A 22,639-nucleotide genomic window follows, 5' to 3' on the forward strand; every position below is an offset into this window, starting at 1 on the left:
AAAAGCGAGTAATAGGCTGTCACATGACTTACCGATTAGGCTTGCCAGTCAAAGGACTGGCTTCCCGCCCCCACCTAACTCTCCTTCAACCAATCGCACTCATTCACCATCACCATCACCATCCTCATGTGGCTTCAACTTGTCGGACTCATTAATTATCATCAATCCTCTGCTTAGCTGTTACAACTGATTCGGCCACCTTGCTTTCCTTGGAACTGCTCTACCTCTAATCTGGCACCAAGCTCGCCCCGAATCTGGGGAGTCGGCAAAATGTCATCATCCTCTCAGCCGGTGCCATCCTCTAAGACGGTGAGTCTTTCTGAGCCTTCCAGTCTACTTGATACTCATAATTAAGCTAGAAGCTGGATCAAAAGCTGAAAAGCTACAACTCACTTCAACCCACCGACAAAACCAAGGAATTTCTGCGTGATTTCTTCAAGGTCCTGTCTCCTGATGGCAAAAACAACCTGGCGGAGGACGTTTCAGAATGTGCAGACGATGAGACGATGCGGCAACTGGTCCAAAGTATCAGGACTGGCTTATTGATCCCTATAAAAGCACGAGGTGGCAAGACACCCACTGAAATCACTCCGTCTCCGCGTCCTGGTGTTGATGATTCGATCGAAAACCTCAAGAGCCTAAACATCGAGCCTATCAACAGAAGCCCTCAATCAAAACTCCGGGACCACTGTTTAGAGCGAGATGGCAATAAATGCGTTGCAACGGGGCACTACAATTACAACAGCCAACACCCACGAAACGCATTGACGACCCACCTTGAAGCGGCACACATTATCCCATTTGCACTTGGGTCCTTCGAGGCTACGAGCGGCGAGGCAGTGGACAGACATGCAAAGATTTGGGTCAACCTCACGCGCTACTTTCCAATCCTTCGGCGTATGTCCTTTACCTCGGAGAATCTTAATCAGGAAAGAAACGTTATGATGATGGACCCTCAACTCCACACAGAGTTCGGTCAACTCAGAGTTGTTTTTGAAGCGACCAGACTTCCTCACCAATATCGAATTAAGACATTCGCAGACACTGCTACCGTGGCAATACGAGATTTACCTCGGAATCGGCTTGTGAGATTCAAAGTTCACATGGGAAGGTGGGAACTTCCTGATCCTAGACTTCTCGAAATCCACGCTTGTATTGGAAATTTCCTACATATGAGTGGCCAGGCGGAGATAATCGACAAGGTTCTGAAAAAATTTGAAGACTGTGGTGGGCTTGCGCCGAGCGGCAGCACTAATGTTGCAGACCTTCTTGCAGCGAGCAGCCTCTCACTGCTACCCTCGAATTTCAACGAAACTTCAGACTCCCAGAAGTCCACAGAGAAGCATCGTCCTCTGGAGAAGCAAGAGCCCCTGCAGACGAGACCTACTGGCACTGAGAATAGACCATGGGAATAACTAAATCACAAGCCATTCGCTATTACTCTGATTAGCCAGAGCTTGATACAGCGTGCCAGAGATATTGTTAACCTTACCACCTGTAGCGCTTCGGTTACAGAATTTCAGACCAGCTTTATTTGCTTAAAAACATCCGTCCCTCATATTCCAAGATACAATGCATTTAGTCGTTTATCAAGCGCTGTTAGCACAGGACCAGCTGTTGGAGCCCGAATCGCTGTGGATGGCAACACCTGACACGTAAAGACCCAATCCACACTTCAGATCGTTAGCTTCGTGAAGGATGAAAAAGACAATGGGTTGTAGAATGACAGTAATCGGGTAAAACTTACAATGGCGCAAGAGATAATGAAAATAAGAACATTCGTAATCGTCAAGATAGACTTCTTCCAGTTCTGGAAGTATCGGCCCTGGTTCATGTGAAGCCAGAAGACAGCAGGGAGGCCGACTGTGATGGATGTCAGACACGGGGACTGTTTTGAATGAGAGGTATTTTCAAACTTACAGCTGAACCAACTTCCAAAAAGAGCACTCTGTAGGTAAAATTTGCATTAGTTGAAGTTTCAAAAGCAAAGGGTTGGTTCCACTCCTCAAACTTACAATAAGACTCAGCAGGTCATTGAACACGGGGATGGACTCCGCCACGACCCAGGAAATGATCCAGACACCAATGCAAATGGCGACCCAGGATCCGATGGAGAGCAGACTGCGGTTGTGCATCTTGTCGGAACCGCGGAAGATGCGGACGTAGATGTATTTGCATGCAACGTGGCCAAGGACGACGCCAGAAAGAATAGTCTGCGATCGTGAGTCAGACCAAACTCACAGGTGTGGGAATAACAAAAGAATGAACATGGAAGTGATTATAGAGACTTACAGTAGGAATGGCAATGCCCCAAGCAACCTTGCTCATAACAGGACTCAGAGACGAGATGGCGGGTGACGAGACGTTGGGTCCAATGTAGTGGTAGATAATCAAGGCACTGACAAGATACAGGACGGTGTCAATAATCTGAAGCATCGCGAGCGACTTGTTGAAGGTGCGCGCATCCTCCATCTCTGACATGAAGCCGAAGTAGGCAATGTGGGCGACTGCAGTTCTTAGCGTTAGCTTTTGTACTCTCAGGATAAGCAGCGGATATGATTTTGATGAACGTACGATAAGCGAAAATGATGTTGGTGACAGCCAGGAAGCCCTCGCGGAAAGTAACTTCCGTAGTGACCTCGTTCACAACGTGCTCTTTAGCTTCCACGCCAGCAGTGATCATGGTGATAATTGTAGCGACCAAAACACTCAAGAATGCTAGAAAAGAGTTAGTCAGGAGCAGACTCAATTCGAGGAACAGAGCTACTCATCAGCTCTTGTAGGGTACACTCACAGATGACGGACATCCAGTAGACCTTCTCCATAGTACGAGGCAAGGCTCCAAGGAAACAAATCACAAGGCCGACCACACCAAAGACAAGGGTGCAGGTACCATGGTCGGTCAGTACGTTCATCAAGATGTTGAAGGTCAAGATGTTGCTAGCCATGAGGAAGATAAGCAGCAGAAGCTGGCCAATTCCAAGCACCTCACGACCGATGCGACCCATCAGGAGCTCGCCAGCGTCTCCCATGCTGTGGATGTGGGGGTGACGGAGCTTGAATTGGCCAATGGCATAACCAGTATACCAGGAAAGAGCAGAGATGAAAAGAATTATAATTGCAGCACTGATGAATATGGTCAGTGAGGGGGAACGATACAAATTCAAGGATACAATACATACGGTACCATGCCCAGAGTTGCGACCGCAGAAGGGAGCGACAGGATTCCAACGGAGACATTCTCCGCAATCATGACTGTTCAAATTGTTAGAGACAGGAGCCATCATTAGATAATCAGGGATAATTTAACGATGAATACTCACGCATGCCGCAGTGCCTAATACCTTGTTAGCCTCGAAAATGTCTAAATTTCAAGCATGTCGATGAAATAGTTACTTACCACCACTTCATAGTCCGATACTTGACCTCCGCTGTCTCTTCATTGCCAAAGGGCTCCAAATCCTTGGCAGACAGAGCCTTCTCACCATCCTTCTTGAGGGGCTCATCAATCATGCCCTTTCCGTCGGCAACGTATGACTCTTCGTCACTCATGATGGGCAAGCTATAGTGATGTGGCTCGGCCGTGGCTCCAACGTCCAAATTGATAAGATATTTCAGCCCTAGTGAATCAATTGACACGATAAGACCAGCATTGACCAATAACACAGGAAAATGAAAGAAGAAATCTTTACAGGTGAGAATTCGATGCTACCCCAGTCCGGCCAAGAAAAATCTGTCGGGCAACTTGGGTGGGTCTGGGAATTTCCCGTCCGCCGCGCGGGTCGAGCAGAGTCGGAGAGTGCCGAACGCGGAAGGATTTATGCCTTGCGTAGCCGCAAAGAGGCTTGAAGATCCCGAGATTCCGATTGGTGTGAGATGTGCTATATGAAAATGCTATGTGCAAGTTTCAGCTTTGTTGTATAACAGGAACGCTTTCTAAAATGGCTTATGTTTTTCCGAGGGAAACTCCTCGCGTGGGTCTGTCTCCGTCATAGCAAACCCATTATTCGCGCATGGTGACTTTCGCGTGAAGTGGGTGAAAGAGCTTTGGGAAAGGGGAGTGTAGATGGCTTTCATTCCGCTCCAAATCTCCGCTTATCTTGCCTCCATTATTATCAATAGATAAATCCGACATCGCTGTATCTCGTCATCTGTCTATTCCCCCATACTTGACCCACTTTTTGCTTCCCTGGCTCCTGTGGAGTCGCCAACCCCAGATACAGTGACAATTCAAAAAGTCTGAGTCTAGAGACCTGAGAAACCACTCAACAGATATGGTTCCACTTCCTGTTTTTCAAAAGGTCTTTCTCAAGGCCTTCTCGAAGGCCATTGAAACTTTCTTTTTCAATAGCCGAGGTCTCATTCCTTAGCCTATCTTTCAATTCGCGACTGCAAAGATGATTTTGAAAATTTGCGCACTGTCCCAGGCGGAGAGGCCGCAGAGTAAGAGTGACTCTCGCCAATACAAAACAAACACAACTTCATCTTGTTCGTAGATGCCCTTTGTACTTTGGCAGCCAGTCACATGATCTTTTGTTTTCTTTTGGTCCTCCTGCCCTCTTTACACCTCTGGGGATTTCAGACCTTCCTTCCATCCTCTCTTTCCCCCATCATCCCTCATCGCAAGGCGATATCATGTCACTGCTCCATCTGCCAGTGGAGATCATTATCTTGATCGCGAAGTGCCTTCAAGAGAAAAACAGGACCTTGGCTTCCCTGGCAGCCTGCAACCAGCTGCTTCGCGACATCATGACGCCAGTCCCGTATTCGGATATAAGACTGCTCAAATGCAACCCCAGTGGGAAACAAGTCGTCTATCCATGGACACCGCATACTCTTCGAGTGAGCTTATCCGAAAATCCCTCCTGTCATTTTTAGTACTGACACTAAGCAATTAAGCTCCAAATTCTGACTCAGTCCATTCTTCGCCGCCCGTCTCTGGCACCATACATGAACTCACTGGCTACTTTCTGCCTTGACCATCAAGCTTGGCTTGACGGGTACTCACCATACTCAGATCTCATGGGGGAAGACTGGTTTACACCGGAAGTTGAGCCTGACCTCGAAATTCTGCTTCGAACCATTGAAACTGTGAAAATACCTCAGGGTACGATGGATCAGGAAGAATGTCGCAACTTCCGTCAGCGATGGCAGGATACAATTCGGGTCGATCCTTCCAATATCGACGCCCACATCGCAATTCTACTTACATGCCTGCCCAAACTGAGCACCTTGATCGTGTACACGATGGAGGAATCCTGTAAAGGACTGATGCTAGAAGTGCTACGCCGATTCGCTGGGAGAAAAGATCTCTCCGGCGCAAGGCCTATCCTCGGATCCCTCACTCACCTGCGCTTGTTTTTTGCAATGAATTGATTCCATATTCCTCATTCGCGACTGAAATTCTTACAATTCCGACTCAGTCCCATTTCTGTGGGGACAACCTTGGCCTACGGGACCTACAGCAGCAAGAGCACCAAAAAAACGACGAGACAAAGTCATCACTCGTTTATCTACAGCTCAATAATTGCCGCGCCGGAAACAATGATCTAGAGCTCATTCTAAGGCAGTTCCCCCACCTGCAAACCCTCTTTCTTAAGCGAGGCAATCAGCTGAGTGCCCTCCCCTCCGTTTATCAGCTTCAGGGCTCATTCATGCTTCGGAGCCCATTCGCGAGGGGTTAAAGTGTCTGTGGCTATCCTATTCTGACTATATTGACACTTCCGGAGTCGATTCTATTGAAGGGTTCGTGGGACCGGTGAATCTTGTCGAGTTTCATGCCTTGAAATCACTGCATATTAACCCCAGGCATCTTGTTGGAGACTGCCCGGGCGAATGGGCGGAGGAGGATGACCCTACCACCTGGGTGGTCAATGCCCCCATCCCAGTGTACAAGAGGCTCCCAGATTGCCTCGAGGTGCTACACATCATGGCACCCAAGGAACAGGAAGAAGTCAAACTTGTCGCCCAGAGCGTGCGTGATATCATCAAGGTGCGCAAAGTGCGGACCTACCTCTAACATTTACGCGAGATCCGACTCGAAGCGCCTCCCCCTTCCAGGGATGCCTCGGCGCTTGACATTCCGACTTTGCAGCAAGAGGCAAAGGATGCTGGGATGAAGCTGCAGAAGGTGAAATACACTGCACGCTATCACGAAGCGTGGATTTGAGAGATACGAAGGTCTGATAGTTAGAGCTGGAGCGGTCATAATTGTGTAGGCAACATGGGTTTAAACGGGAAGGCCAGGTTTCAGGGCGCGAACTTCATGAGCTTGATGGGCAAGGGGAAGCCTCTGGATATTCCTTTAGGCAATGCTCCTACCATGCATTGTTAGCTAGTCGATCTAATTGATAACCCATTGTTATCATACAGTGATCAAATGTATAGGTCTAGAGATCAGAGAAATCAACTGAAAGATATGCTTCCATTTCTTGGTTTTTGAAAGGTCATTAATGCTTTCCTAAATGTTATTCCAACTGTCATTTCAATTGTCTTTCTTGATAGAATAGGTATCGTTTTAAACCTATCATTCAACTTGTGACTGGTAAGATGATTCTGAACATCCATTTGGCCATACTTTGAAACTTATGAAACCCGAGTGCTGCACATGAATACATATGTATCAACACTCTTGCCCCCCTTCTTCTGCCCCACAAGTATATCACTTCCTCACTTGGCAAGCGAAGTTGTACATCCTCCGCCAAGACCCTTGGCTCTCATGCACCAGCCCACTATAACAAAGTCCGATGTGCACCGCATCCGCCTTGCAGGGTGACATGAGATCTCATTGCTGGGAGAGTGAAGGGCTGGTGGTGGCTTACGACTCCTTCCGCCCTATCCCAACAAATGGATGCTGTCCGATTGTCCGATAAGAATCGGAAATCCTGCTGTCTCGTTCTTGTCCAACACCGCCAAACTTGGTTTACTCAAAGTGGATCGAGTAATGACCCACGAGCTCTGAAGACGTCCCAGCTTGTCGCTTAGAGAAGTAGTTCGCAAGACCCGACTCCGTCAACTATTTCGGGAACAAGAGATCCATAAACAAGGTCTCGGGTAGCACCCGCCACCCTATCAAACGTGCATGAGCCTAGAGCAACTCGATTAAAAACCCCTTCCCAGTTGATACTTTCCTTCACGGTAAGCTGCAGAAACTCTCCCCGCAGCCATTTAGCCTGTCATAGAGGTAGCAATTGACTGGAATCTCGGTACGTTAAGACAGGCAAAGAGCAGCCCAGGAACCTTCCGTTACCCAGCCCACCAAGTTGTCCAATCAACGTGGGTCGATCGGCCCCCAGCTTCCCCCTGTAGATCTTTTCTTGGCAGTGATGTTTCACTTGCATGGAGGAATCAGGATGGATGGCTGGGCTGGCCCCTACTCCACGAGTGCGTGGCGGTCGGGCGGCGGCGAATCGCTAGGAATGCTATAAGACGTTCCACCCCAGTTACCTGACATTCTTTGAATATTGCTCGGGTCGGGGAAATCTGTCATTACTTCGAATATTAGCTTGGTATGTTGCTCCTTGTGATTCTTAACATCTCGCCTTCTTAATCGCAACATCGCAACCTTTTGCTACTGAGCGATAGCTTCATCCTGTCCCTGCTAGATGATCGCGCTGCATCCCTTGTTTACCCTCAACTCTTGTGCTTTGGTCAACTGCTAATTTTCGTTTGGTTCTATCCCCAGATACTTCGCACTCGACATCCAAATCAACTCCAATCCCTTTTCCAGAATGCGTTTCTCCGTCGTCGTCCTTGGTCTGCTTGCCAGCAGTGCCTACGCCTTCCCTCGTGCTCTTGAAGTCTGCCGTGGAGTAAGCCTGATGACCATCACCAAGATAAGGAACATGCGACCGCGAATCTGACTACCCGACCCATTCTTTTTAGGGAAATTCCACATGCGATACCACTGCGTCTCTTGGACAGCCCACGGCTTGTTGCATCGGTCTATCATGCAATGATAGCGGAGTAAGTCATTATTTTCGGTATTGACATTTGTCTGGCACTATGAACTAACGCATTCTCTTCGATTTAATCAGGTCTGCGTGCACTAGGCACTGACTCGGACGACATCACTCTCGGGACCTTTTTGCAAGGGTTTGCACATATTCTCATTCTTTCCCACGGTCGGCGGTTTGATGATACCTATATGTTGGCGGGCTGAAGGCAAAAGCTTGTCCTGTGCGGAACGATCACCTGTATTTAACTTGGTTGAATGGTACATACACATCAAGAGATGCTCGTTTCCTTCAATTTTTAAGGTTTGAAAGAGAAAGCTTTGGTAACCTGATTGCTTTTTCTTCCATTCGCAATTCTGAGGCTGAATTGAATAGTCGCAAAACTTGTGCTAGTTTGCGGCTTGTCGACAGCAGGGTAGGATTTTCAGTCAACACAGACAAATAACGCAGAGATACGTCATGTTTATGTGTCGGCTCAGCCGTTTCTCTACAAAAATTCTTGCAACGTCATTAACTTCTTCGTGATATTTAGTTATCTATCATGTTTCAGTACTCGGAGCGGGGTATTCGTGCATGAGCTGACTAGCTTGTTTTTGATCGGGGTCCATGTCGTGTCAACCGGATAAGCCAGCTTCCCCCGAGTCAAAACAAGACTACAACCAGGTGGCACGGAACGAGTCCTCTCAAAATGCACGGAGACCAAGCTTCACCACCTCATCAATTTCAGCTTGACGAAGTGGACGATGAGAACATCTGGTCTCCTATCCAGCTCGCCGCCGCAAAAGGCGATCTGGGTGAGGTGAAGCATCTTCTTGCTCAGGCCACAGTCAACCCAAACGAGGCGGCTAGAGGGTACTATGGGAAAACGGCGCTTCAGGCCGCATCCTGTAATGGACACCTCGCCGTCGTTGAGGCCTTGCTAGCGGCAGGAGCGGATGTCAACGCTGCTGGAGGAAACAATGGTGGCATGACAGCCGTCGTCCTGGCCTCAGGAGCAGGACATATTGATATCGTTCATCGTCTGGTCTCTGCGGCGGCGGATATGAATCGTCCACCCCATCAGTATATGGGTCGAACTGCCCTACAGGCTGCTGCGGAGGGCGGCCATATCGAGCTGCTACAATGCCTGCTCGAGCAAGGCGCAGAAATCAATGCGCCTGCGGCTAAGAATAACGGCCGCACCGCTCTGCAAGCTGCAGCATCAGGAGGCCATGACAAGATCGTAGAGATTATGCTTGATTATGAAGCTTGTGTTAATGCGCCCGCTGTCAGATACAAGGGGTTGACAGCCTTACAAGGCGCGGCTTTGGGCGGCCATGACCGAATCGTACGGCGATTGCTTGAAAAGGGAGCTGATGCCAATGCACAAGGCTCATATTACAATGGGTATACAGCACTCGCGGCGGCGGCGGAAGGTGGACATTATGAGATTGTCCAGATGTTGCTTGACGCGGGCGCAGATGTCTCTGCCACGTCGGGAAACAAGACACGGACGGCAGCACAGATTGCAAGTTTCAGGGGACAAGAGGAAATCTCGCAACTTCTTCAACGGGTTGAGAAAAGATAAATTTGGCCCAAGGTACCGAGAATTGAGGTTTTAGTTTAGACTAGAACAACTTTAAGTAGACTTTCATTCAATACGACTGGGCCACAATTGGCTAGAACCCTTTCCTGGGGCCTCTCCATACCTGCATGTTAGCTTTGTGGATTATCGGACTATAATTTGTCGCTGCGGGAACTATTGGGTCCTCCTGAAATATAATATCAGATGGTTTGAACCACTTGGGCAGGGAAACTATCAACCTTATTACAGAATCGTGCTTGTGTCTTGTATCATGCCAAGCCCTCAAAATTGACCAAGTCTTTCAGCAACGGAGAAACCATATTTTTGAACACCTTTTCCTCGAAATTTTTCTCGAGGCATGGGCCGGACCAGGACAAGCAGTTATTGAGTGCTTCGGCGTAATTGGTGCCGCTCTCCATGTAAACCATCCTGACAAGACGAGACACTGTTCTGACCTTGGTTACAAGTATATCCTCGCCCTCATCATCCCCTGGATTCAGCAAGGTGCGTACTGGCTTTCCAAGAGACAGCTCCACCAGTGCAAGCCCTAGTGGTAATAAACGATTATTTTCACCCTCAGGATGATTGCCGTTGTCATGGTGTTCACTTTGCTTTTGCCCGTGGCGGAAAGAGGCCATGATAAATATAGATTATCGACCATGACATTAATGCCGTCCCTATCAACGGCCAAGTAAACGTCAGAGCTATCCCAGCAGGACTTGAGCCAATTCCCGTAGAATTGGATCACACCACATGCTAGACCAGTGGCAATGTGAAGCCGGTCTCGCCGACTGGTGTGTGAAAGTACCTCCTAGAGAGATATTTGAGGAACCTTTTTTGGCAGTCTCTTCACGGTATGCATCATATATCTGACAGAGGAATCCAACTTGTCCGATATAGAACCTATGGGTTCCTGCCGTCCGATCTGCGTTCCGGCGATAGAGGGATGCGAAAATGTCTTGTATTGGCGGAATAGATAGAGCCTCTAGATTCATTTTTGCAGGCAGAGCTTCGTCATCAAGGAGAATATCGAACTGGATCTTCGGCCTCATAGTTATGGGACTTGGGATCGCCGTGCCGAGACAGACTGGTATACATTGTCACAATTTCTTCAACCTGCGAAGGCTCAAATAACACTTCTGTCCTAGTCCATGAGCAATTTGGGACTGTCTCATTATCGTTAGGAAAGATTATTCGAAATTGGGTCTTGGCATCGATGTTACCTCCTATGCACTCGTTGGTATTTTCAAAGAGATTTGTTTGCAGCTGCAGATGAACGCAATGTTGCTCCCTACATTGGCAACTCCAGGAGCTCCCTCCGATAATTGTTTTGAACAGCCCCTCGGCATGCTTGCGAGCCTTTTGATATCGCTTGAGGAGGTAATTCCGGGGCTGCTGCTTTTTCTTGGCCTCGTCCCGGTGAACTGACTGGTCAATCAGAGTGTTGAGTATTGTATTTGTTGCATCAATCTTCGTCAGAAGATCGTCGTAAACTGCCTTGCTGATGATTTTCCGAAGTTTCCATATTTCCCAAGCCTCGGTGATAGGTGTCTATTGAAAGAATACATCCATCAATCTGGAGACCGATACAAACACATTAGCAAACATTAATCGCTTACCTTCAAATCAGTTGCACCAATCCATAGCTTGTGGGATAGCTGTTGCAGCAAATCTGAGAGACCAGTCATATTGTTGATAAAGACGTCGTAATTTCGGTCCAGCCTCAAGCGGAGTTGGTTTCGCAAGTCTGCGTCCTTCCATCCCGCACCTTGTGGATCACGGATGAGTTTGGAAATCATTTCCTCGTCATCCACAACACCCTCCACGGCTTGTTCCAGTGTATTCAACAGGACTGCATGCTGTGTACTTAGTCCATCTGAATAGCTTTTAAACTCCCGTCGGTAGCGCCTTAGAACCTTGATCTTCTCAATACCTCGAACGTAGGCGTCGATCTGGTTTACTAACAGCGGAAGAATGCGAGGGCAATACCAGCAACCTCGATACCGGTGACCATGTCTCATTCAGACTTTTTGAGTGCTAGCTTGAGAAAGATAATTTTTATCTCAGCCGCCGGATTGTGCTGCTCAGCAACCCCGCGCTTACAGCTCCAAAAGGACTGAGATATGGGGCCAATTAAACATGGACACGGCAGCCTTACGCTCAGCGCAATATCTCGCCCCTCAGTGTTGACCTCATCTCCTAGCTTCAATACTCGTGCCACATAATGGCAACGCTGTCGGAACTGCTGCAGAGCTGTCTCACCCAGTTCACCTCATTAATCTCTTCCACACTCTGTGAACACACCGATCAAATTGCTCTACAAGACTGGAAGGATGAACTGGGCCGCCTTCACGTATGGGCAGCAAACATCGGTGCTCACCAGACTAGTCTATCGTCACTCGATTACCGCCTTAAGGATGCGTCTCATATTAAGAGCCAGATAGTGAGGCTTTTAGAGAGAGTTCGGGAGCTGCTCACGGACCTCGCGGAAGTCATAGACGAGGAAGAAGATGACAGCTCACAGGAAAATGCTTTTGAAGGTCTAGAAGATATTTTAGAAGATGGCCATCAACAATAGAGATCCAACAAATCCACCAAGACCTGTTTGAGACAATCACCCAACTCTATCAGATGTCAATAGATCATCCGCAAACCAGCGCAGCATGACCGGTTGGTCGGAACAGTCAAGCTGGATGATGAGCCCTTCCAGTTCTGGGCTAGGCAGTATGTTTCCGACAAATATCCGGATGCGGATGAGCTAGTTATCAATCGCATCAGTTCTGCAATGGAACGTCAAAGGGCCATTTTGAATTACCGTGAACGACACCATGTGAAATTAAGCTATGGCATTAATTGTGAGGGAGATGGCAAATCAACGGTTCTCTCGGAAACGGTTGCGACAGATGTTATTCCTGGTCAATCCAACGACATAGTATCTGATGCCGGCGGATCCGAAACCTCATACGGTAGTATCCTTCTCAAGGGGACAGGTATAGAGGCTCCAAAAATACCACCAATACCCCGAAGCGGCGCCCAGTAGAAACCCTTCGAATGTCCATATTGCGTTCACATCATCGCTGTCAGAGATAACAAAGCATGGGCACGCTACATCTTCCGGGATCTGATGCCGTATGTCTGTATCTTCCCCGTTCGCCGTATAAGCTCTATGAAGGTCGCCGAAAATGGTACAATCATATTTGGCAAGCTCATCGCTCTGCACTAGTCACATATGGTGTACATGACTGCTCCATCTGTAAGAAGGCGTCTCTTTCCACCACCATTTTCCAACGCCACGTGGGTCAACATTCGGAAGAGCTTGCTCTCTTTTCCTTGCCACGAACAGGGTCCGACGAGAATGAATTCTCAGTATTCAACGATATGGCTTCCGAAGGTCAAGGCTTAGGATCGGCTATGGTGAGGTCATGGTACTGTTGTGGGTGCAAATTCGGCCCTTTCAACCCGGACCTCTACGATTCCTGCATTAACTGCGGTAAATCGCTTTGCTCAACGTGCCCGTATGAGCTTATATAAGTCCGAAAGCCGAGCATACAAGGCGAGCGCTGAAACCACGCGTGAGACAATCAGGAAAACATGAGAACCCCGAGCTCTGAGAACGTTGCGATAGCGATCTCGTGTGCAAGCGGAAAGTAATGAGCGGGTGTCCTATACCCTCCCCCAACTGCTGTTTTTGTGTATTGGCCTGCTTTTAAACAATTCAAGCTCGAAGTCAGTCTCCAGGAATCAGACATCTTTGATTTCTGGTTTTTTAGTGCTCACGCACTCTTCAAATTGATAGGTGTCCCAAACTGAACCATGTTTGTGTTTGCAGCAGCCATTTTAACGTATTTCCGATGTAGAATTGGTTCAAGTATCATTCGAGAAAGCAATGATAAGAGGTAAATGCGTTTGGTTTGAACATCAATAAAAGGGTGGAGGGAAGTGTAGAGCACACAAAATTTGAAGGCATTGAACACCTGCCCATGGGGTCTATGACCCAGCTAACCACCGCATGCCGTCAGGGAACACTACTATGTAGCAGTCTCTAGCGGGAAACGACATTGATCTGCTTCCCATGATTGGCCGCGTTTGGTTGATAGCCTATCGGATACGGAATTATTGTTATTCCGCATGAATATCCCTCTCATAACCGCGTTGTGGGTCTGATCCGCACCAGGTTGTCCAGGGGTGTGCGCGCAGCGCGAGTGGACCTAACAACCTTAAACACCTCCTCAGAGGGGGAGCAGATACCCGCTTCAAAATATCTGCGGGCTACCCGCCAAAAGATTGAGGCTGTCCGTGGCCCCATAGAGAACCCGTCCGCAGGTACCAAAGCTGGGCCGTCCGTTATCAAGTCAAGCCCGGGGCTACCCGCGAGTCGTGGTAAAGGAACTTCCGGACGGGGGTTATTGTGTAGGCTATTCTGAAATGTGGTGATGTCAGAGCGCCCTCCTTATCCGCAATGGAACGGCCGAGAATAGTACGCCCTCGGTAGAACCTGTCAATTGTAATGAACACGCATACCGTAGGAAAAGGTAGACAATATATATAAAGACCCCGAAGGAGCCGTATCCCTAGCAAACTCTATCAATGAAAATCCCGCTCTACAAACCCAGCTATTCAAAACTCAGGATGCCACTCCCGTCAACTATGCGCGCTCTCGTTCAGCCAAACTCCGAGTCGAAAGATCTCTCTCTCATGACGAGACAACTTCCAGTTGCCAACCTATCCCAAGGAGAACACCTGATTCGCGTCCAAGCTTGCTCCCCGTGCGCTGGTGAGCTGCTTTGGCCCAAGAACTTTCCTCCACCAAAGCCTCGCGAGTTAGTGCCATGCCCCGATATCAGCGGCACTATCGTCTCTGCACCTACCGACTCCCCCTTCCAACCTGGCGACGAGGTGTATGCTCGGACCAACTACCTTCGCCCGGCTAATGCACGTGACTTTACCATTGGCGTCACCGACGAACTTGCGCACAAACCGAAGAAGTTGAGCTGGGTAGAGGCTGCTGCGGTTCCGGTATCGGCTGAGACTGCCTGGCAAATCCTGTTCATCCATGCCGGCATTTTCAAGGGGGAAGAGACCAATGTGTCTGCTGCACGCGAAGCTTGGAGTAGAAAAAGAGTGCTTGTCACGGCTGCGTCTGGCGGCGTCGGAATGTGGGTCACACAACTGGCCAGCCTGCTCGGAGCCGATGTTGTAGGAACCTGCGGTCCTGAGAATCTGGAGCTTGTGAAGTCTTTGGGAGCAAATGAGGTTCTGGACTATCGAACAACAAATTTGCGTGACTGGGCAGAGCAACCGGGAAAGAAGGTGGATGTCGTGATCGATTGTATCGGCCGGAAGTCTCTCGAGGACGCTTGGTGGACTGTCCGAGATGGTGGCGTCATTTTAAGTATATTCCAGCCGCCGAAGCAGGTTTGCCCAGAGAACTATCAGGGTGAAGGGGTCCAGGACGTCTTTTTCGTGATGGAGCCGAATAGGAAGCAATTGGAGCAGATAACGAAGTTGATTGACGACGGCAGGTGTCGGCCAATGGTGGATAGCGTATGGCCACTGGAACAGTTCGAAGAGGCGTTCAAAAGGCTGGATGGAGGACATTCAAAGGGGAAGATTGTTTTTGACTTATCGTTGAATCAGTAGTTATTGTAACTCGGGCTTCCTGGTGTTACTGTATGAGCTGAAGAAGAATTAGTCTGCTCTCTTTCTTTCAATACAGAATAGTGTGTCTTGGAGCAATAAAGGGTTTGGCACTGTAAATATCTCCTTACACAATAATTGATCTTGAACAAATCAAAGTCAAACCCATCATTACACATCAATTCAATAGTTCTATTTGACTTGATGAATTCAATTCCAGGCATAGGTTGGGGCCACCTGGATGAGGTGGGCATAGCCGATAGTCGATTCCACATCATTGAACTTCACGCGGCGGGATTGAAAGGCGTTTTTCACTCAATTAGCAAGGTATTTAAAATTACCCACGGCAGGCCTACGTTAAGTGGAGGGAAAACTAGCCACGATTATTTGTACTAGCAAATCCGCCCTGATTGGCCATCTATATTTTATCTTTGTGGCCTTTAGATCCTAATAAGGTTAGCGTATTTCCCTACGCCATCTATCGTACTCACGTACGGGTTATGGAAAGTCTATAAATCATCCAACTTGGTAAAGAAGGGACCTGCTCGGGTTTTTTAATATTCATCTATAACTACTAGTAATAATCGCTAGAGACTTGTTAAAACTAGTGATAGTTCTCGAGAGCAAATCTATGGTATATTTAATGAGGTCACTGGGTGCTAACCAATTAGGCAAATGGTGCCGGAGCCAAGTCCATTGAACCTAAATCCGAGGATGTTTGTCAGCTCAAAAGACTTCCAACCACGACCGCACCCCTCCAACAGCACCACGCACACGGCAGTCAGCCGTCAGATTAAGACGCACATGATCTCACACTAGTTTTCGATATATTCTTAACGCGCGACCCCATGGATCCCATAAAAACGCAACGGATAGGCAGACTGACCCGATCCTCGCTAGCCTGTTTACCTTGCCGGTCGCGTCACCGGAAATGCGACGGCAAACGACCAACTTGCAGCCGATGCGCTGAGGGCAGCCAGGAATGCAACTATGCCCGGTCGCGAAGAGGCGGGCTCAATCGTGCGGCTCGGATAGAGCAGGACACACGATGGGCGACAGCTGAATGCACTGCACCGATGGAGAGCATGAGTGCTCCGCGGCCGATGGACAGCCAGCAGCTCCAGGGATTCATGTCTCCAATAGCCGAAGTGAATCCTCATACTGACAGCCTACTCGATGGAGTCGTGGTTGATGAGGAAGCATTTATCGCGGGCCCTTCCGCTGAGCTTGTTAGTATTGAAAATGATCCCTTGATCGATTCATACTACAGGAACTTTCACCGATTACACCCTTTCCTCTTACCATGGAAGGCCTTAATGAGGATCTGTCAAGATCCGTCCAAACAGCTTACTGTCAAACCGCTTATCGCCATCATGCGCTTTGTCGGGAATATTATGAGGTCGCAAGAATGGTCTATTCCGCTGAAAGATCATGCCGAATCCTGCTTCATGGAAGTACCACCAACTGATCCCATTCTGGTCCAATGCCGACTCTTATACTCCATACCTCTGTTCTGGTACGAACATAAGACTGAAGCTAAGTGGCAAATGGAAACTGCAATGCGGCTCGCCATTGATTTGAGAATGTCTGCAAATGAATTCCTGACAAAGCATGGTGACAACGATTCGGTATTACAGGAAACTTGGAGGCGGACATGGTGGATGTTGTTCACCGTAGATGCCTATTATGCAGGGACTTTGGGAACTATGAATTTTGAAATCTTGAAAATCGAAACTTCTATGACCCTACCTTGCGACGAATCGGAATATGAATCAGGGGTAAGTATGGTCAAAATTGCTTGTCCAAGACTACTCCAATATTTCTCCAGTCTCCACACGTTTCAGATAGCTTATCCAGGCACAGGAGATCCCCGAGCCCAAAACCCTGCAAGATTTCGACTGCCGTGAATTCACCTCCGATGATATCGTATTTTCATCCTTTGCCTACCTTATTGGTGCTGTACGATGCATAGCCTCGGCAATATCCACGGTCCCAAATATCGCCGGGAATGAGGTTTCAACGAACGTGATACAGGCTTCCGACTCCATCCTGAATGGATGGTTGCTTTTGTTGCCGGATAATCGCAAACAAGTCATGGATAAGGCAGGAGAGATTGATGAGCTCATGTTTCAAGCGCACTTGCTCATTCATGTGTAAGCCAACCGGATTCTTTCGTCATGCAGTGAGTATCCCGATGTTGATCGTGCCTTAGAGCCACCATTGGCTTGCACCGACCATTGTCAGATCTGAAACATTACTCTGTTGAAGAAATTTCGAGCTGCGCCCGGAAGCCAAGCCCTGATATGCCCACGCCGGACCTGATAAATGTTCACACCGTGCGTGTCCTACGCGCGGTGGAGGCACAGGTCCAGCTTATAGCGTTACCTACTGGCAAATTCCACCACAGCCCCTTTGTCACCTGCATGATTAGTAAGGGTGTGTTATCGCTGCTTTCGGCTTGCAAATTTTGCCTCAGTGGAAAAGAATTGATGATTGCAAGAGACCAGATCCGAATGATCATCGGCTGTCTCAAGGCACTAGGCAAAGTGTGGCCAAGAACAGCAAGAAATGTGAGGGAGATCCAGACGATTGCTTCCCACATCCTTGGACTTGAGTCTAGGGCGGGGGGCGACTGTCAGGGGAATAAGCCCAGTGAAGTGCCAGGCCCTACAAGTGGCGAAGGGCAGGGAACCTGGGCAGCGGATGCATGTGCAATCACCACGGATATTGATATACCAACTTCCTTAGGCTCTATTGAGGATCTATGTGGATGGTTCAGTGCTGGAATACCCGACTCGCATAATCTGTCAGCATGGTCGATTGGCTCTGAGATGTGATGCAAAAGTCCCGAATTCATTGCCGAGGCCGAAGTTGTGAGGGCTGTTCTCCACACCCCATGGTCGTATGTGTCAAGCGGTGCATTATAACGACTTAGATTCTCCAAATGCTCATAAATACTAGTGCATGCCATATTAACTGGCATTGAGCCAGACTAATAGCTATAGATCCACGTGTGACGTTGATCGCCTCTTCTTGTTGTGCTTGACTCTTCCATCGCAAATCGGGCTTGGTCCCAAGTAGCGATTTCCTTGCGTCTACGCCTGTTTTCCAACATATAGAGTCCTCGTACGCTACAGAATCCGACAATGCCAACAGCAATCAAGATCATTGTGACGATTAGGGGGTAGCGATACGAAGGCGCGTAGGAGTGCTTGAATAGTTGTCCAGCGATCACACCGGCAATGTTAGACCAGCCATTGAGGCCAAGAATTATCGCTCTCGGTCCCTATAATTAATTGTGTCAGTAGATGGACAATTCCAACGATCCGGTTGAGTTCGTACCTTCTGTGGCGTGTTACCTGCCAACCATACTGCGATCAGAGGGCCCCCGGCGAATACTCCAGAAAGGCAAACATGAGCAAAGCCATATCTCAGTCGCGGATTTGACGAAGTCGCCATAACCAGGCATCCAATCAGACCAAGTGCCATTCCAAAGCAAGTATGAAGGCTGCGCTCCTTGAAATGGTCTGATGAATAGACGATAGCCAGCAAGCCAGCGGTTCCCACAACAAAAGGTGGAACGGACATAAGCGTTGCTTGAATACCGCTGTAACCCATGCCCTGAACAACAAGGGGTAGGAAAGTGGTAAAGGCCGTGACAGGCTTGAAAAAATATCAGTAACCAATAAAATAAAAAGGGAACAAGATCAAATCTCACCAGCACACTGAGAATATTGAACACAATAATCAGCAACTTCTTCCAATCCATGAACACGTCCTTGATGTCTCGCATAGTGATCTTTTGGTCATCCTTCGCGGTATATAGGTCACCATCACTGTCAACACCATCCCTAATTCCGGAATCAGAGGTCGTCTGGGAATCCCTCTCCATTCGACGCAACGCGTGCGCTCTCTCCACTTCCGTCAGGAACCAAGCTTTAGAAATGTCTGCCGGCATTATAACAGCAGCAACCAAAGCCACAACGACCGTTATGATACCTTCCACAAGGAACAGCATCTGCCATCCTCGAAGGGACGATGTCTCCAGGTGAAGGAGGCCGTATGCGAGAAGGCCAGCAAATGCGCCCGCCACTGCGTACATGCCCGAGAACATACCCATACGGAATCCCAGCGAGAATTTCGGGTAAAATGTCGACATATAATAATAAGCAGTTGGTGTAAAACCGGATTCCGCAACTCCGAGAATTAAACGTAGAGCATAGAAGGTCGAGGAGCTTCTAACTGCCATGTGTGCGATACAGATGCTTCCAAAGGCAGTCATCAAAGCTGTAATCCACCATTTTGCTCCCACTCGGCGACCGATTATGCTTGATATAGGCTGGAGAGGAACATATGTGGCAGAGAACTAATTAAATGTCAGTATCCAACTCGGAAGTGTGCTGTTGAAAAATGGAAATCTACCAAGGACAAAGAATTCGGAATATCGTTAGGCTTCAGGTGGGCATCTTTGACAAATGTGCTGGTCGCGACAAATCCGACGTTTGTCTTGTCAATGCCTAAAAGCTATGATCGGGGTTAGCCAACGAGTCTTGCTGTGCAGGGGGGAAGCGCGTAACAGCTCACAATGAAGCCCAAAGAGAGAAAGACAATAACGCAGAGATCGAACTTCAAGTTGACTCTTTTATCCAATGCCTTCTCTTCCTCGGTAACCGGCTCATAATGAGCTACTGTAGAGCGAACAGGAGCGGGTTCATGCTTTGCAATCTCAACCTCCGCGACGGAAGTCTTGTCGTCAGTCACTGCCAAGCTAGTCGTCATAGCTGAGAATGTATTTGGATAACCGGGACTCTGGAAAGATGAACATAATGGGGATTTCTGCTATTTATGCTGATCTGGAATCTCTTTAGCCAGAAGTGTGGGGAAAAGGTTGGGGGAAATCCTGGGGACAAATTGAAAAGCGTGAAGCGTGGTTCCCCGTGGTTCCCCACAACATGCCAGCTACCCCGCAAAGGCCCTGTGAAGTGGTCGAATTTTTCCCCACCGCTTTCTGGGGAACCGGACACCTCATTTCAGATTCATCTCAGCACGGAGACTGGGGGCACATGCACGATGTGTGTCTAGCCTTTAAGTTGTGTATTTCTTCATATCGAAATGCCTCCATCCCTTCCCCGTCGGCGCAAGAAACTCGACTTGGAATGCAATGTCTGCGGAAAACGGTACACAAAACGAGAACATCTCCAGGTAAGCTACATGCCTCACTTCTTGGAGACTCACGGCTAAGAAGCCTCTATAGAGACATGAACGAATCCGTAGGTTCTACATTGCGAAAGTGGGGAACTCCAGATTAACAAAATTTCCAGATAGCGGTGACAAACCCTTCACATGTCCAGTTTGTGGTCGATGCTTCGCTCGCCAGGATGTGCTAAATCGACATGCGCGCGTCCATCGGGGTGATTTCCATCCAGGAATGGGAGCTGGAGACACCCCAGAAGATGTTGCGATTTCACCGATGTCTTTGCAACAACAGCCAGGTGAGGCTTCGTTCGTGAACCAGAGTCAGGATACCCTGTCACTCGAAGATTGTTCCTCGCTGCTCTGGCCTGACTCCGAGGGCCTGTTGCAGAATATCCTGGCAATTGACCCTGGCATCTGGAACCAACCGGCCTCTCTCATGCCGCAGACCCTCAGCATTCCTCCAACTCCTTTGCAGGTCACTTCTGATGGGCGGGGTATCGCACCATCAAATCGCAGTAGCATCGCAGAAGATGGGGAGCGAGCGATCCAGTCCCTAAGCGGGCTCATCAACGAGACAGTAATTCTATATCATCACCAAGTCAAACAACATAACGGCCCGCTGACTTTGAATTAGTTCTCCAACGTGACAGCTCCATCGGCCTTGGTAGGACTCACTTCGCGGTTTCTGGACAGCAGTCTGCACATGTTCTTCAGATTTATAGTGCCTATGTTTCCTGTCATCCATCAACGAACATTTGTTTTCCGAGATTGTCCCCCGCCTCTTTTGCTGAATGCTATTGCACTTGGTGCCTTGTTTTTAGGGACAACAGATGCAAATTTAAAGGTGAGTTGAGCCAGTCGTCAATAATAGAGGGAAGATAAACTCACAAAAGCAGGCCGATGCTCTCTGGCAGCTCGCTCACACTGCCGTCGCAACATCATGGCACACAATGATTCTGCAAAAAAGGCCATATGATTCATGCAATGGAGTCTGCCTTGTCCAAACAATGCTGCTTAGTCAAATATATGCTGCATTGTCCAAAAGTCGGACTCTGAGAACCACCAGCCAAGTCTTTCATGGGTTAGCGCTCTTCTGGGCTAGTCACTGCGGCATGTACGAAGGACTGGAGCAACCTCCATTGCCCTCTCCAGACGCGCATCCTGAAGTAATCCTGCAGGCTTGGCATCGTTGGATCGCTCAGGAGACTAGACTTCGCACTTTGCTTGGGCTTTACATCGTGGATGGCGTGGTGTCACAGTTCAGTGGTAACCCGACATTTGCTCGACACATGGCCAACCCGCTCACTCTGCCAAGCGACGAGTCGATATTTAATGCGGCCACGGCCGAGGACTGGATCCAGGCGAGTCTCAACTGCCGGTTATTACCGTCAAATAATTCTCGTTTTTGCGACGTGTTCCACACGCTTTTTTCAAAAGACAACAGGACGACTATGAGCATGAGCCCGCAGTCCAGTGTTTCTTTGTTTCAACACAAGATTGTTCTCGAAGGTATCCGGTCCCTGGTTGCAGACGCAACTCGAACGAAACCGGCACCAGTAGGGGTACCTTCGAAAAAAGATATCGGGAATGCGGTCCTGAGGCTGCGGGAACAGATAATGCAAAACCAACATTTATCCCTGCCAGACCAAGCGGTCGCAATGCTGCAGTGGCACACAATATGTCTGGATCTGGTTGTCAGCACCGCAAGAGGTACCCGCCGAATGTGTTCTCTTCATGGGATCCCACAGCGCATATTTGGAGGCGACAGTCGCGATGAACAGGGTATAGATCCACGCCGCTGGGCCCAAAGCAAGAATGCGCGTATTGCCTTGCTGCATGCCTCGCAACTCCAAGAGCTTGCTACACACCTCCCGCTCGGGATGGCTTATGATATCAATGTCCCCGGTGCTGTCTTTGCTGCAGCGACCACCTACAGTGCCTTTGCTTTGGCAGGAGCCGGGAAAGTGGTTCTGCCATCTACAATAGACTGGGTGGCCGTTGTTAAGGCTGCTACCATGGATGAACAAGTAGATAATTCAGGACCGCATACCATCCCTAACGAGACTCTGTCGTTCGTGAATGACGGGATTTCTGCTAGAGGACCGTTGCGCGATCTTTCGTATGAGTTGACATCAATTCGAAGCTTTTTCAGGTCTCTCTCATTGCAGTGGAGTGTTGCTGAGGAGATGGAAGAGGTTGTTGGGGCTTGGATAGAGCGTATGAAATGAACTCTCTGCGAAGAATCTCCACTACGAACAATTTTCTATGTATCCCTAGACCTATAGCT

At 48.7% G+C, this 22,639-nt stretch overlaps 12 protein-coding genes across 12 annotated transcripts; 8 read left to right on the plus strand and 4 right to left on the minus strand.

The window, feature by feature from the left end:
* Nucleotides 1-270: 270 nt before the first annotated feature.
* On the plus strand, nt 271-1,415 carry N7473_012623 (HNH endonuclease signature motif containing protein; the record flags this gene model as incomplete). The annotated part of the gene is made up of 2 exons (XM_057158562.1): nt 271-309; nt 360-1,415. The coding sequence occupies 2 exons, from the start codon at nt 271-273 to the stop codon at nt 1,413-1,415; spliced, it is 1,095 nt and encodes a 364-aa protein (XP_057002516.1).
* A 174-nt stretch (nt 1,416-1,589) lies between these two features.
* Nucleotides 1,590-3,552, minus strand: N7473_012624 (uncharacterized protein; the record flags this gene model as incomplete). Its single annotated transcript, XM_057158563.1, has 10 exons — nt 1,590-1,673; nt 1,748-1,863; nt 1,921-1,948; nt 2,016-2,213; nt 2,293-2,507; nt 2,575-2,718; nt 2,795-3,126; nt 3,183-3,255; nt 3,324-3,337; nt 3,401-3,552. 10 exons carry the CDS (start codon nt 3,550-3,552, stop codon nt 1,590-1,592), a joined length of 1,356 nt encoding a protein of 451 aa, XP_057002517.1.
* A 1,398-nt stretch (nt 3,553-4,950) lies between these two features.
* On the plus strand, nt 4,951-6,169 carry N7473_012625 (uncharacterized protein; the record flags this gene model as incomplete). The annotated part of the gene is made up of 3 exons (XM_057158564.1): nt 4,951-5,260; nt 5,730-5,992; nt 6,032-6,169. The coding sequence occupies 3 exons, from the start codon at nt 4,951-4,953 to the stop codon at nt 6,167-6,169; spliced, it is 711 nt and encodes a 236-aa protein (XP_057002518.1).
* A 1,218-nt stretch (nt 6,170-7,387) lies between these two features.
* On the plus strand, nt 7,388-8,267 carry N7473_012626 (uncharacterized protein). The gene is made up of 4 exons (XM_057158565.1): nt 7,388-7,508; nt 7,685-7,811; nt 7,885-7,965; nt 8,037-8,267. The coding sequence occupies exons 2-4, from the start codon at nt 7,731-7,733 to the stop codon at nt 8,049-8,051; spliced, it is 177 nt and encodes a 58-aa protein (XP_057002519.1). The 5' UTR covers nt 7,388-7,508; nt 7,685-7,730; the 3' UTR covers nt 8,052-8,267.
* A 376-nt stretch (nt 8,268-8,643) lies between these two features.
* N7473_012627 (ankyrin repeat domain-containing protein) lies at nt 8,644-9,522 on the plus strand (the record flags this gene model as incomplete). The annotated part of the gene is made up of 1 exon (XM_057158566.1): nt 8,644-9,522. One exon carries the CDS (start codon nt 8,644-8,646, stop codon nt 9,520-9,522), a length of 879 nt encoding a protein of 292 aa, XP_057002520.1.
* A 266-nt stretch (nt 9,523-9,788) lies between these two features.
* On the minus strand, nt 9,789-10,157 carry N7473_012628 (uncharacterized protein; the record flags this gene model as incomplete). The annotated part of the gene is made up of 1 exon (XM_057158567.1): nt 9,789-10,157. One exon carries the CDS (start codon nt 10,155-10,157, stop codon nt 9,789-9,791), a length of 369 nt encoding a protein of 122 aa, XP_057002521.1.
* Nucleotides 10,158-10,536: 379 nt separating this feature from the next.
* N7473_012629 (uncharacterized protein) lies at nt 10,537-11,533 on the minus strand (the record flags this gene model as incomplete). Its single annotated transcript, XM_057158568.1, has 3 exons — nt 10,537-11,070; nt 11,139-11,371; nt 11,485-11,533. 3 exons carry the CDS (start codon nt 11,531-11,533, stop codon nt 10,537-10,539), a joined length of 816 nt encoding a protein of 271 aa, XP_057002522.1.
* Nucleotides 11,534-11,743: 210 nt separating this feature from the next.
* N7473_012630 (uncharacterized protein) lies at nt 11,744-12,559 on the plus strand (the record flags this gene model as incomplete). Its single annotated transcript, XM_057158569.1, has 2 exons — nt 11,744-12,059; nt 12,177-12,559. 2 exons carry the CDS (start codon nt 11,744-11,746, stop codon nt 12,557-12,559), a joined length of 699 nt encoding a protein of 232 aa, XP_057002523.1.
* A 1,607-nt stretch (nt 12,560-14,166) lies between these two features.
* Nucleotides 14,167-15,159, plus strand: N7473_012631 (NADP-dependent oxidoreductase; the record flags this gene model as incomplete). The annotated part of the gene is made up of 1 exon (XM_057158570.1): nt 14,167-15,159. One exon carries the CDS (start codon nt 14,167-14,169, stop codon nt 15,157-15,159), a length of 993 nt encoding a protein of 330 aa, XP_057002524.1.
* A 1,073-nt stretch (nt 15,160-16,232) lies between these two features.
* Nucleotides 16,233-17,993, plus strand: N7473_012632 (uncharacterized protein; the record flags this gene model as incomplete). Its single annotated transcript, XM_057158571.1, has 3 exons — nt 16,233-16,934; nt 17,005-17,309; nt 17,369-17,993. 3 exons carry the CDS (start codon nt 16,233-16,235, stop codon nt 17,991-17,993), a joined length of 1,632 nt encoding a protein of 543 aa, XP_057002525.1.
* A 155-nt stretch (nt 17,994-18,148) lies between these two features.
* On the minus strand, nt 18,149-19,935 carry N7473_012633 (uncharacterized protein; the record flags this gene model as incomplete). The annotated part of the gene is made up of 5 exons (XM_057158572.1): nt 18,149-18,442; nt 18,499-18,819; nt 18,875-19,522; nt 19,579-19,680; nt 19,741-19,935. 5 exons carry the CDS (start codon nt 19,933-19,935, stop codon nt 18,149-18,151), a joined length of 1,560 nt encoding a protein of 519 aa, XP_057002526.1.
* Nucleotides 19,936-20,268: 333 nt separating this feature from the next.
* On the plus strand, nt 20,269-22,580 carry N7473_012634 (uncharacterized protein; the record flags this gene model as incomplete). Its single annotated transcript, XM_057158573.1, has 5 exons — nt 20,269-20,358; nt 20,411-20,426; nt 20,478-20,929; nt 20,987-21,196; nt 21,249-22,580. 5 exons carry the CDS (start codon nt 20,269-20,271, stop codon nt 22,578-22,580), a joined length of 2,100 nt encoding a protein of 699 aa, XP_057002527.1.
* Nucleotides 22,581-22,639: the final 59 nt, after the last annotated feature.

This window comes from Penicillium subrubescens (genome assembly GCF_028828155.1).
Source record: "Penicillium subrubescens strain IBT 31985 chromosome Unknown utg000011l_segment0_segment0, whole genome shotgun sequence".
Lineage (NCBI taxonomy): Eukaryota > Fungi > Ascomycota > Eurotiomycetes > Eurotiales > Aspergillaceae > Penicillium > Penicillium subrubescens.

What these genes read in the sequence shown, in the direction of transcription:
- N7473_012626 (XM_057158565.1), top strand. Translation starts at nt 7,731, where the DNA reads ATGCGTTTCTCCGTCGTCGTCCTTGGTCTGCTTGCCAGCAGTGCCTAC. An exon ending in CTCTTGAAGTCTGCCGTGGA is followed by an intron (nt 7,812 to 7,884) that starts GTAAGCCTGATG and finishes CATTCTTTTTAG; the next exon opens with GGAAATTCCACATGCGATAC.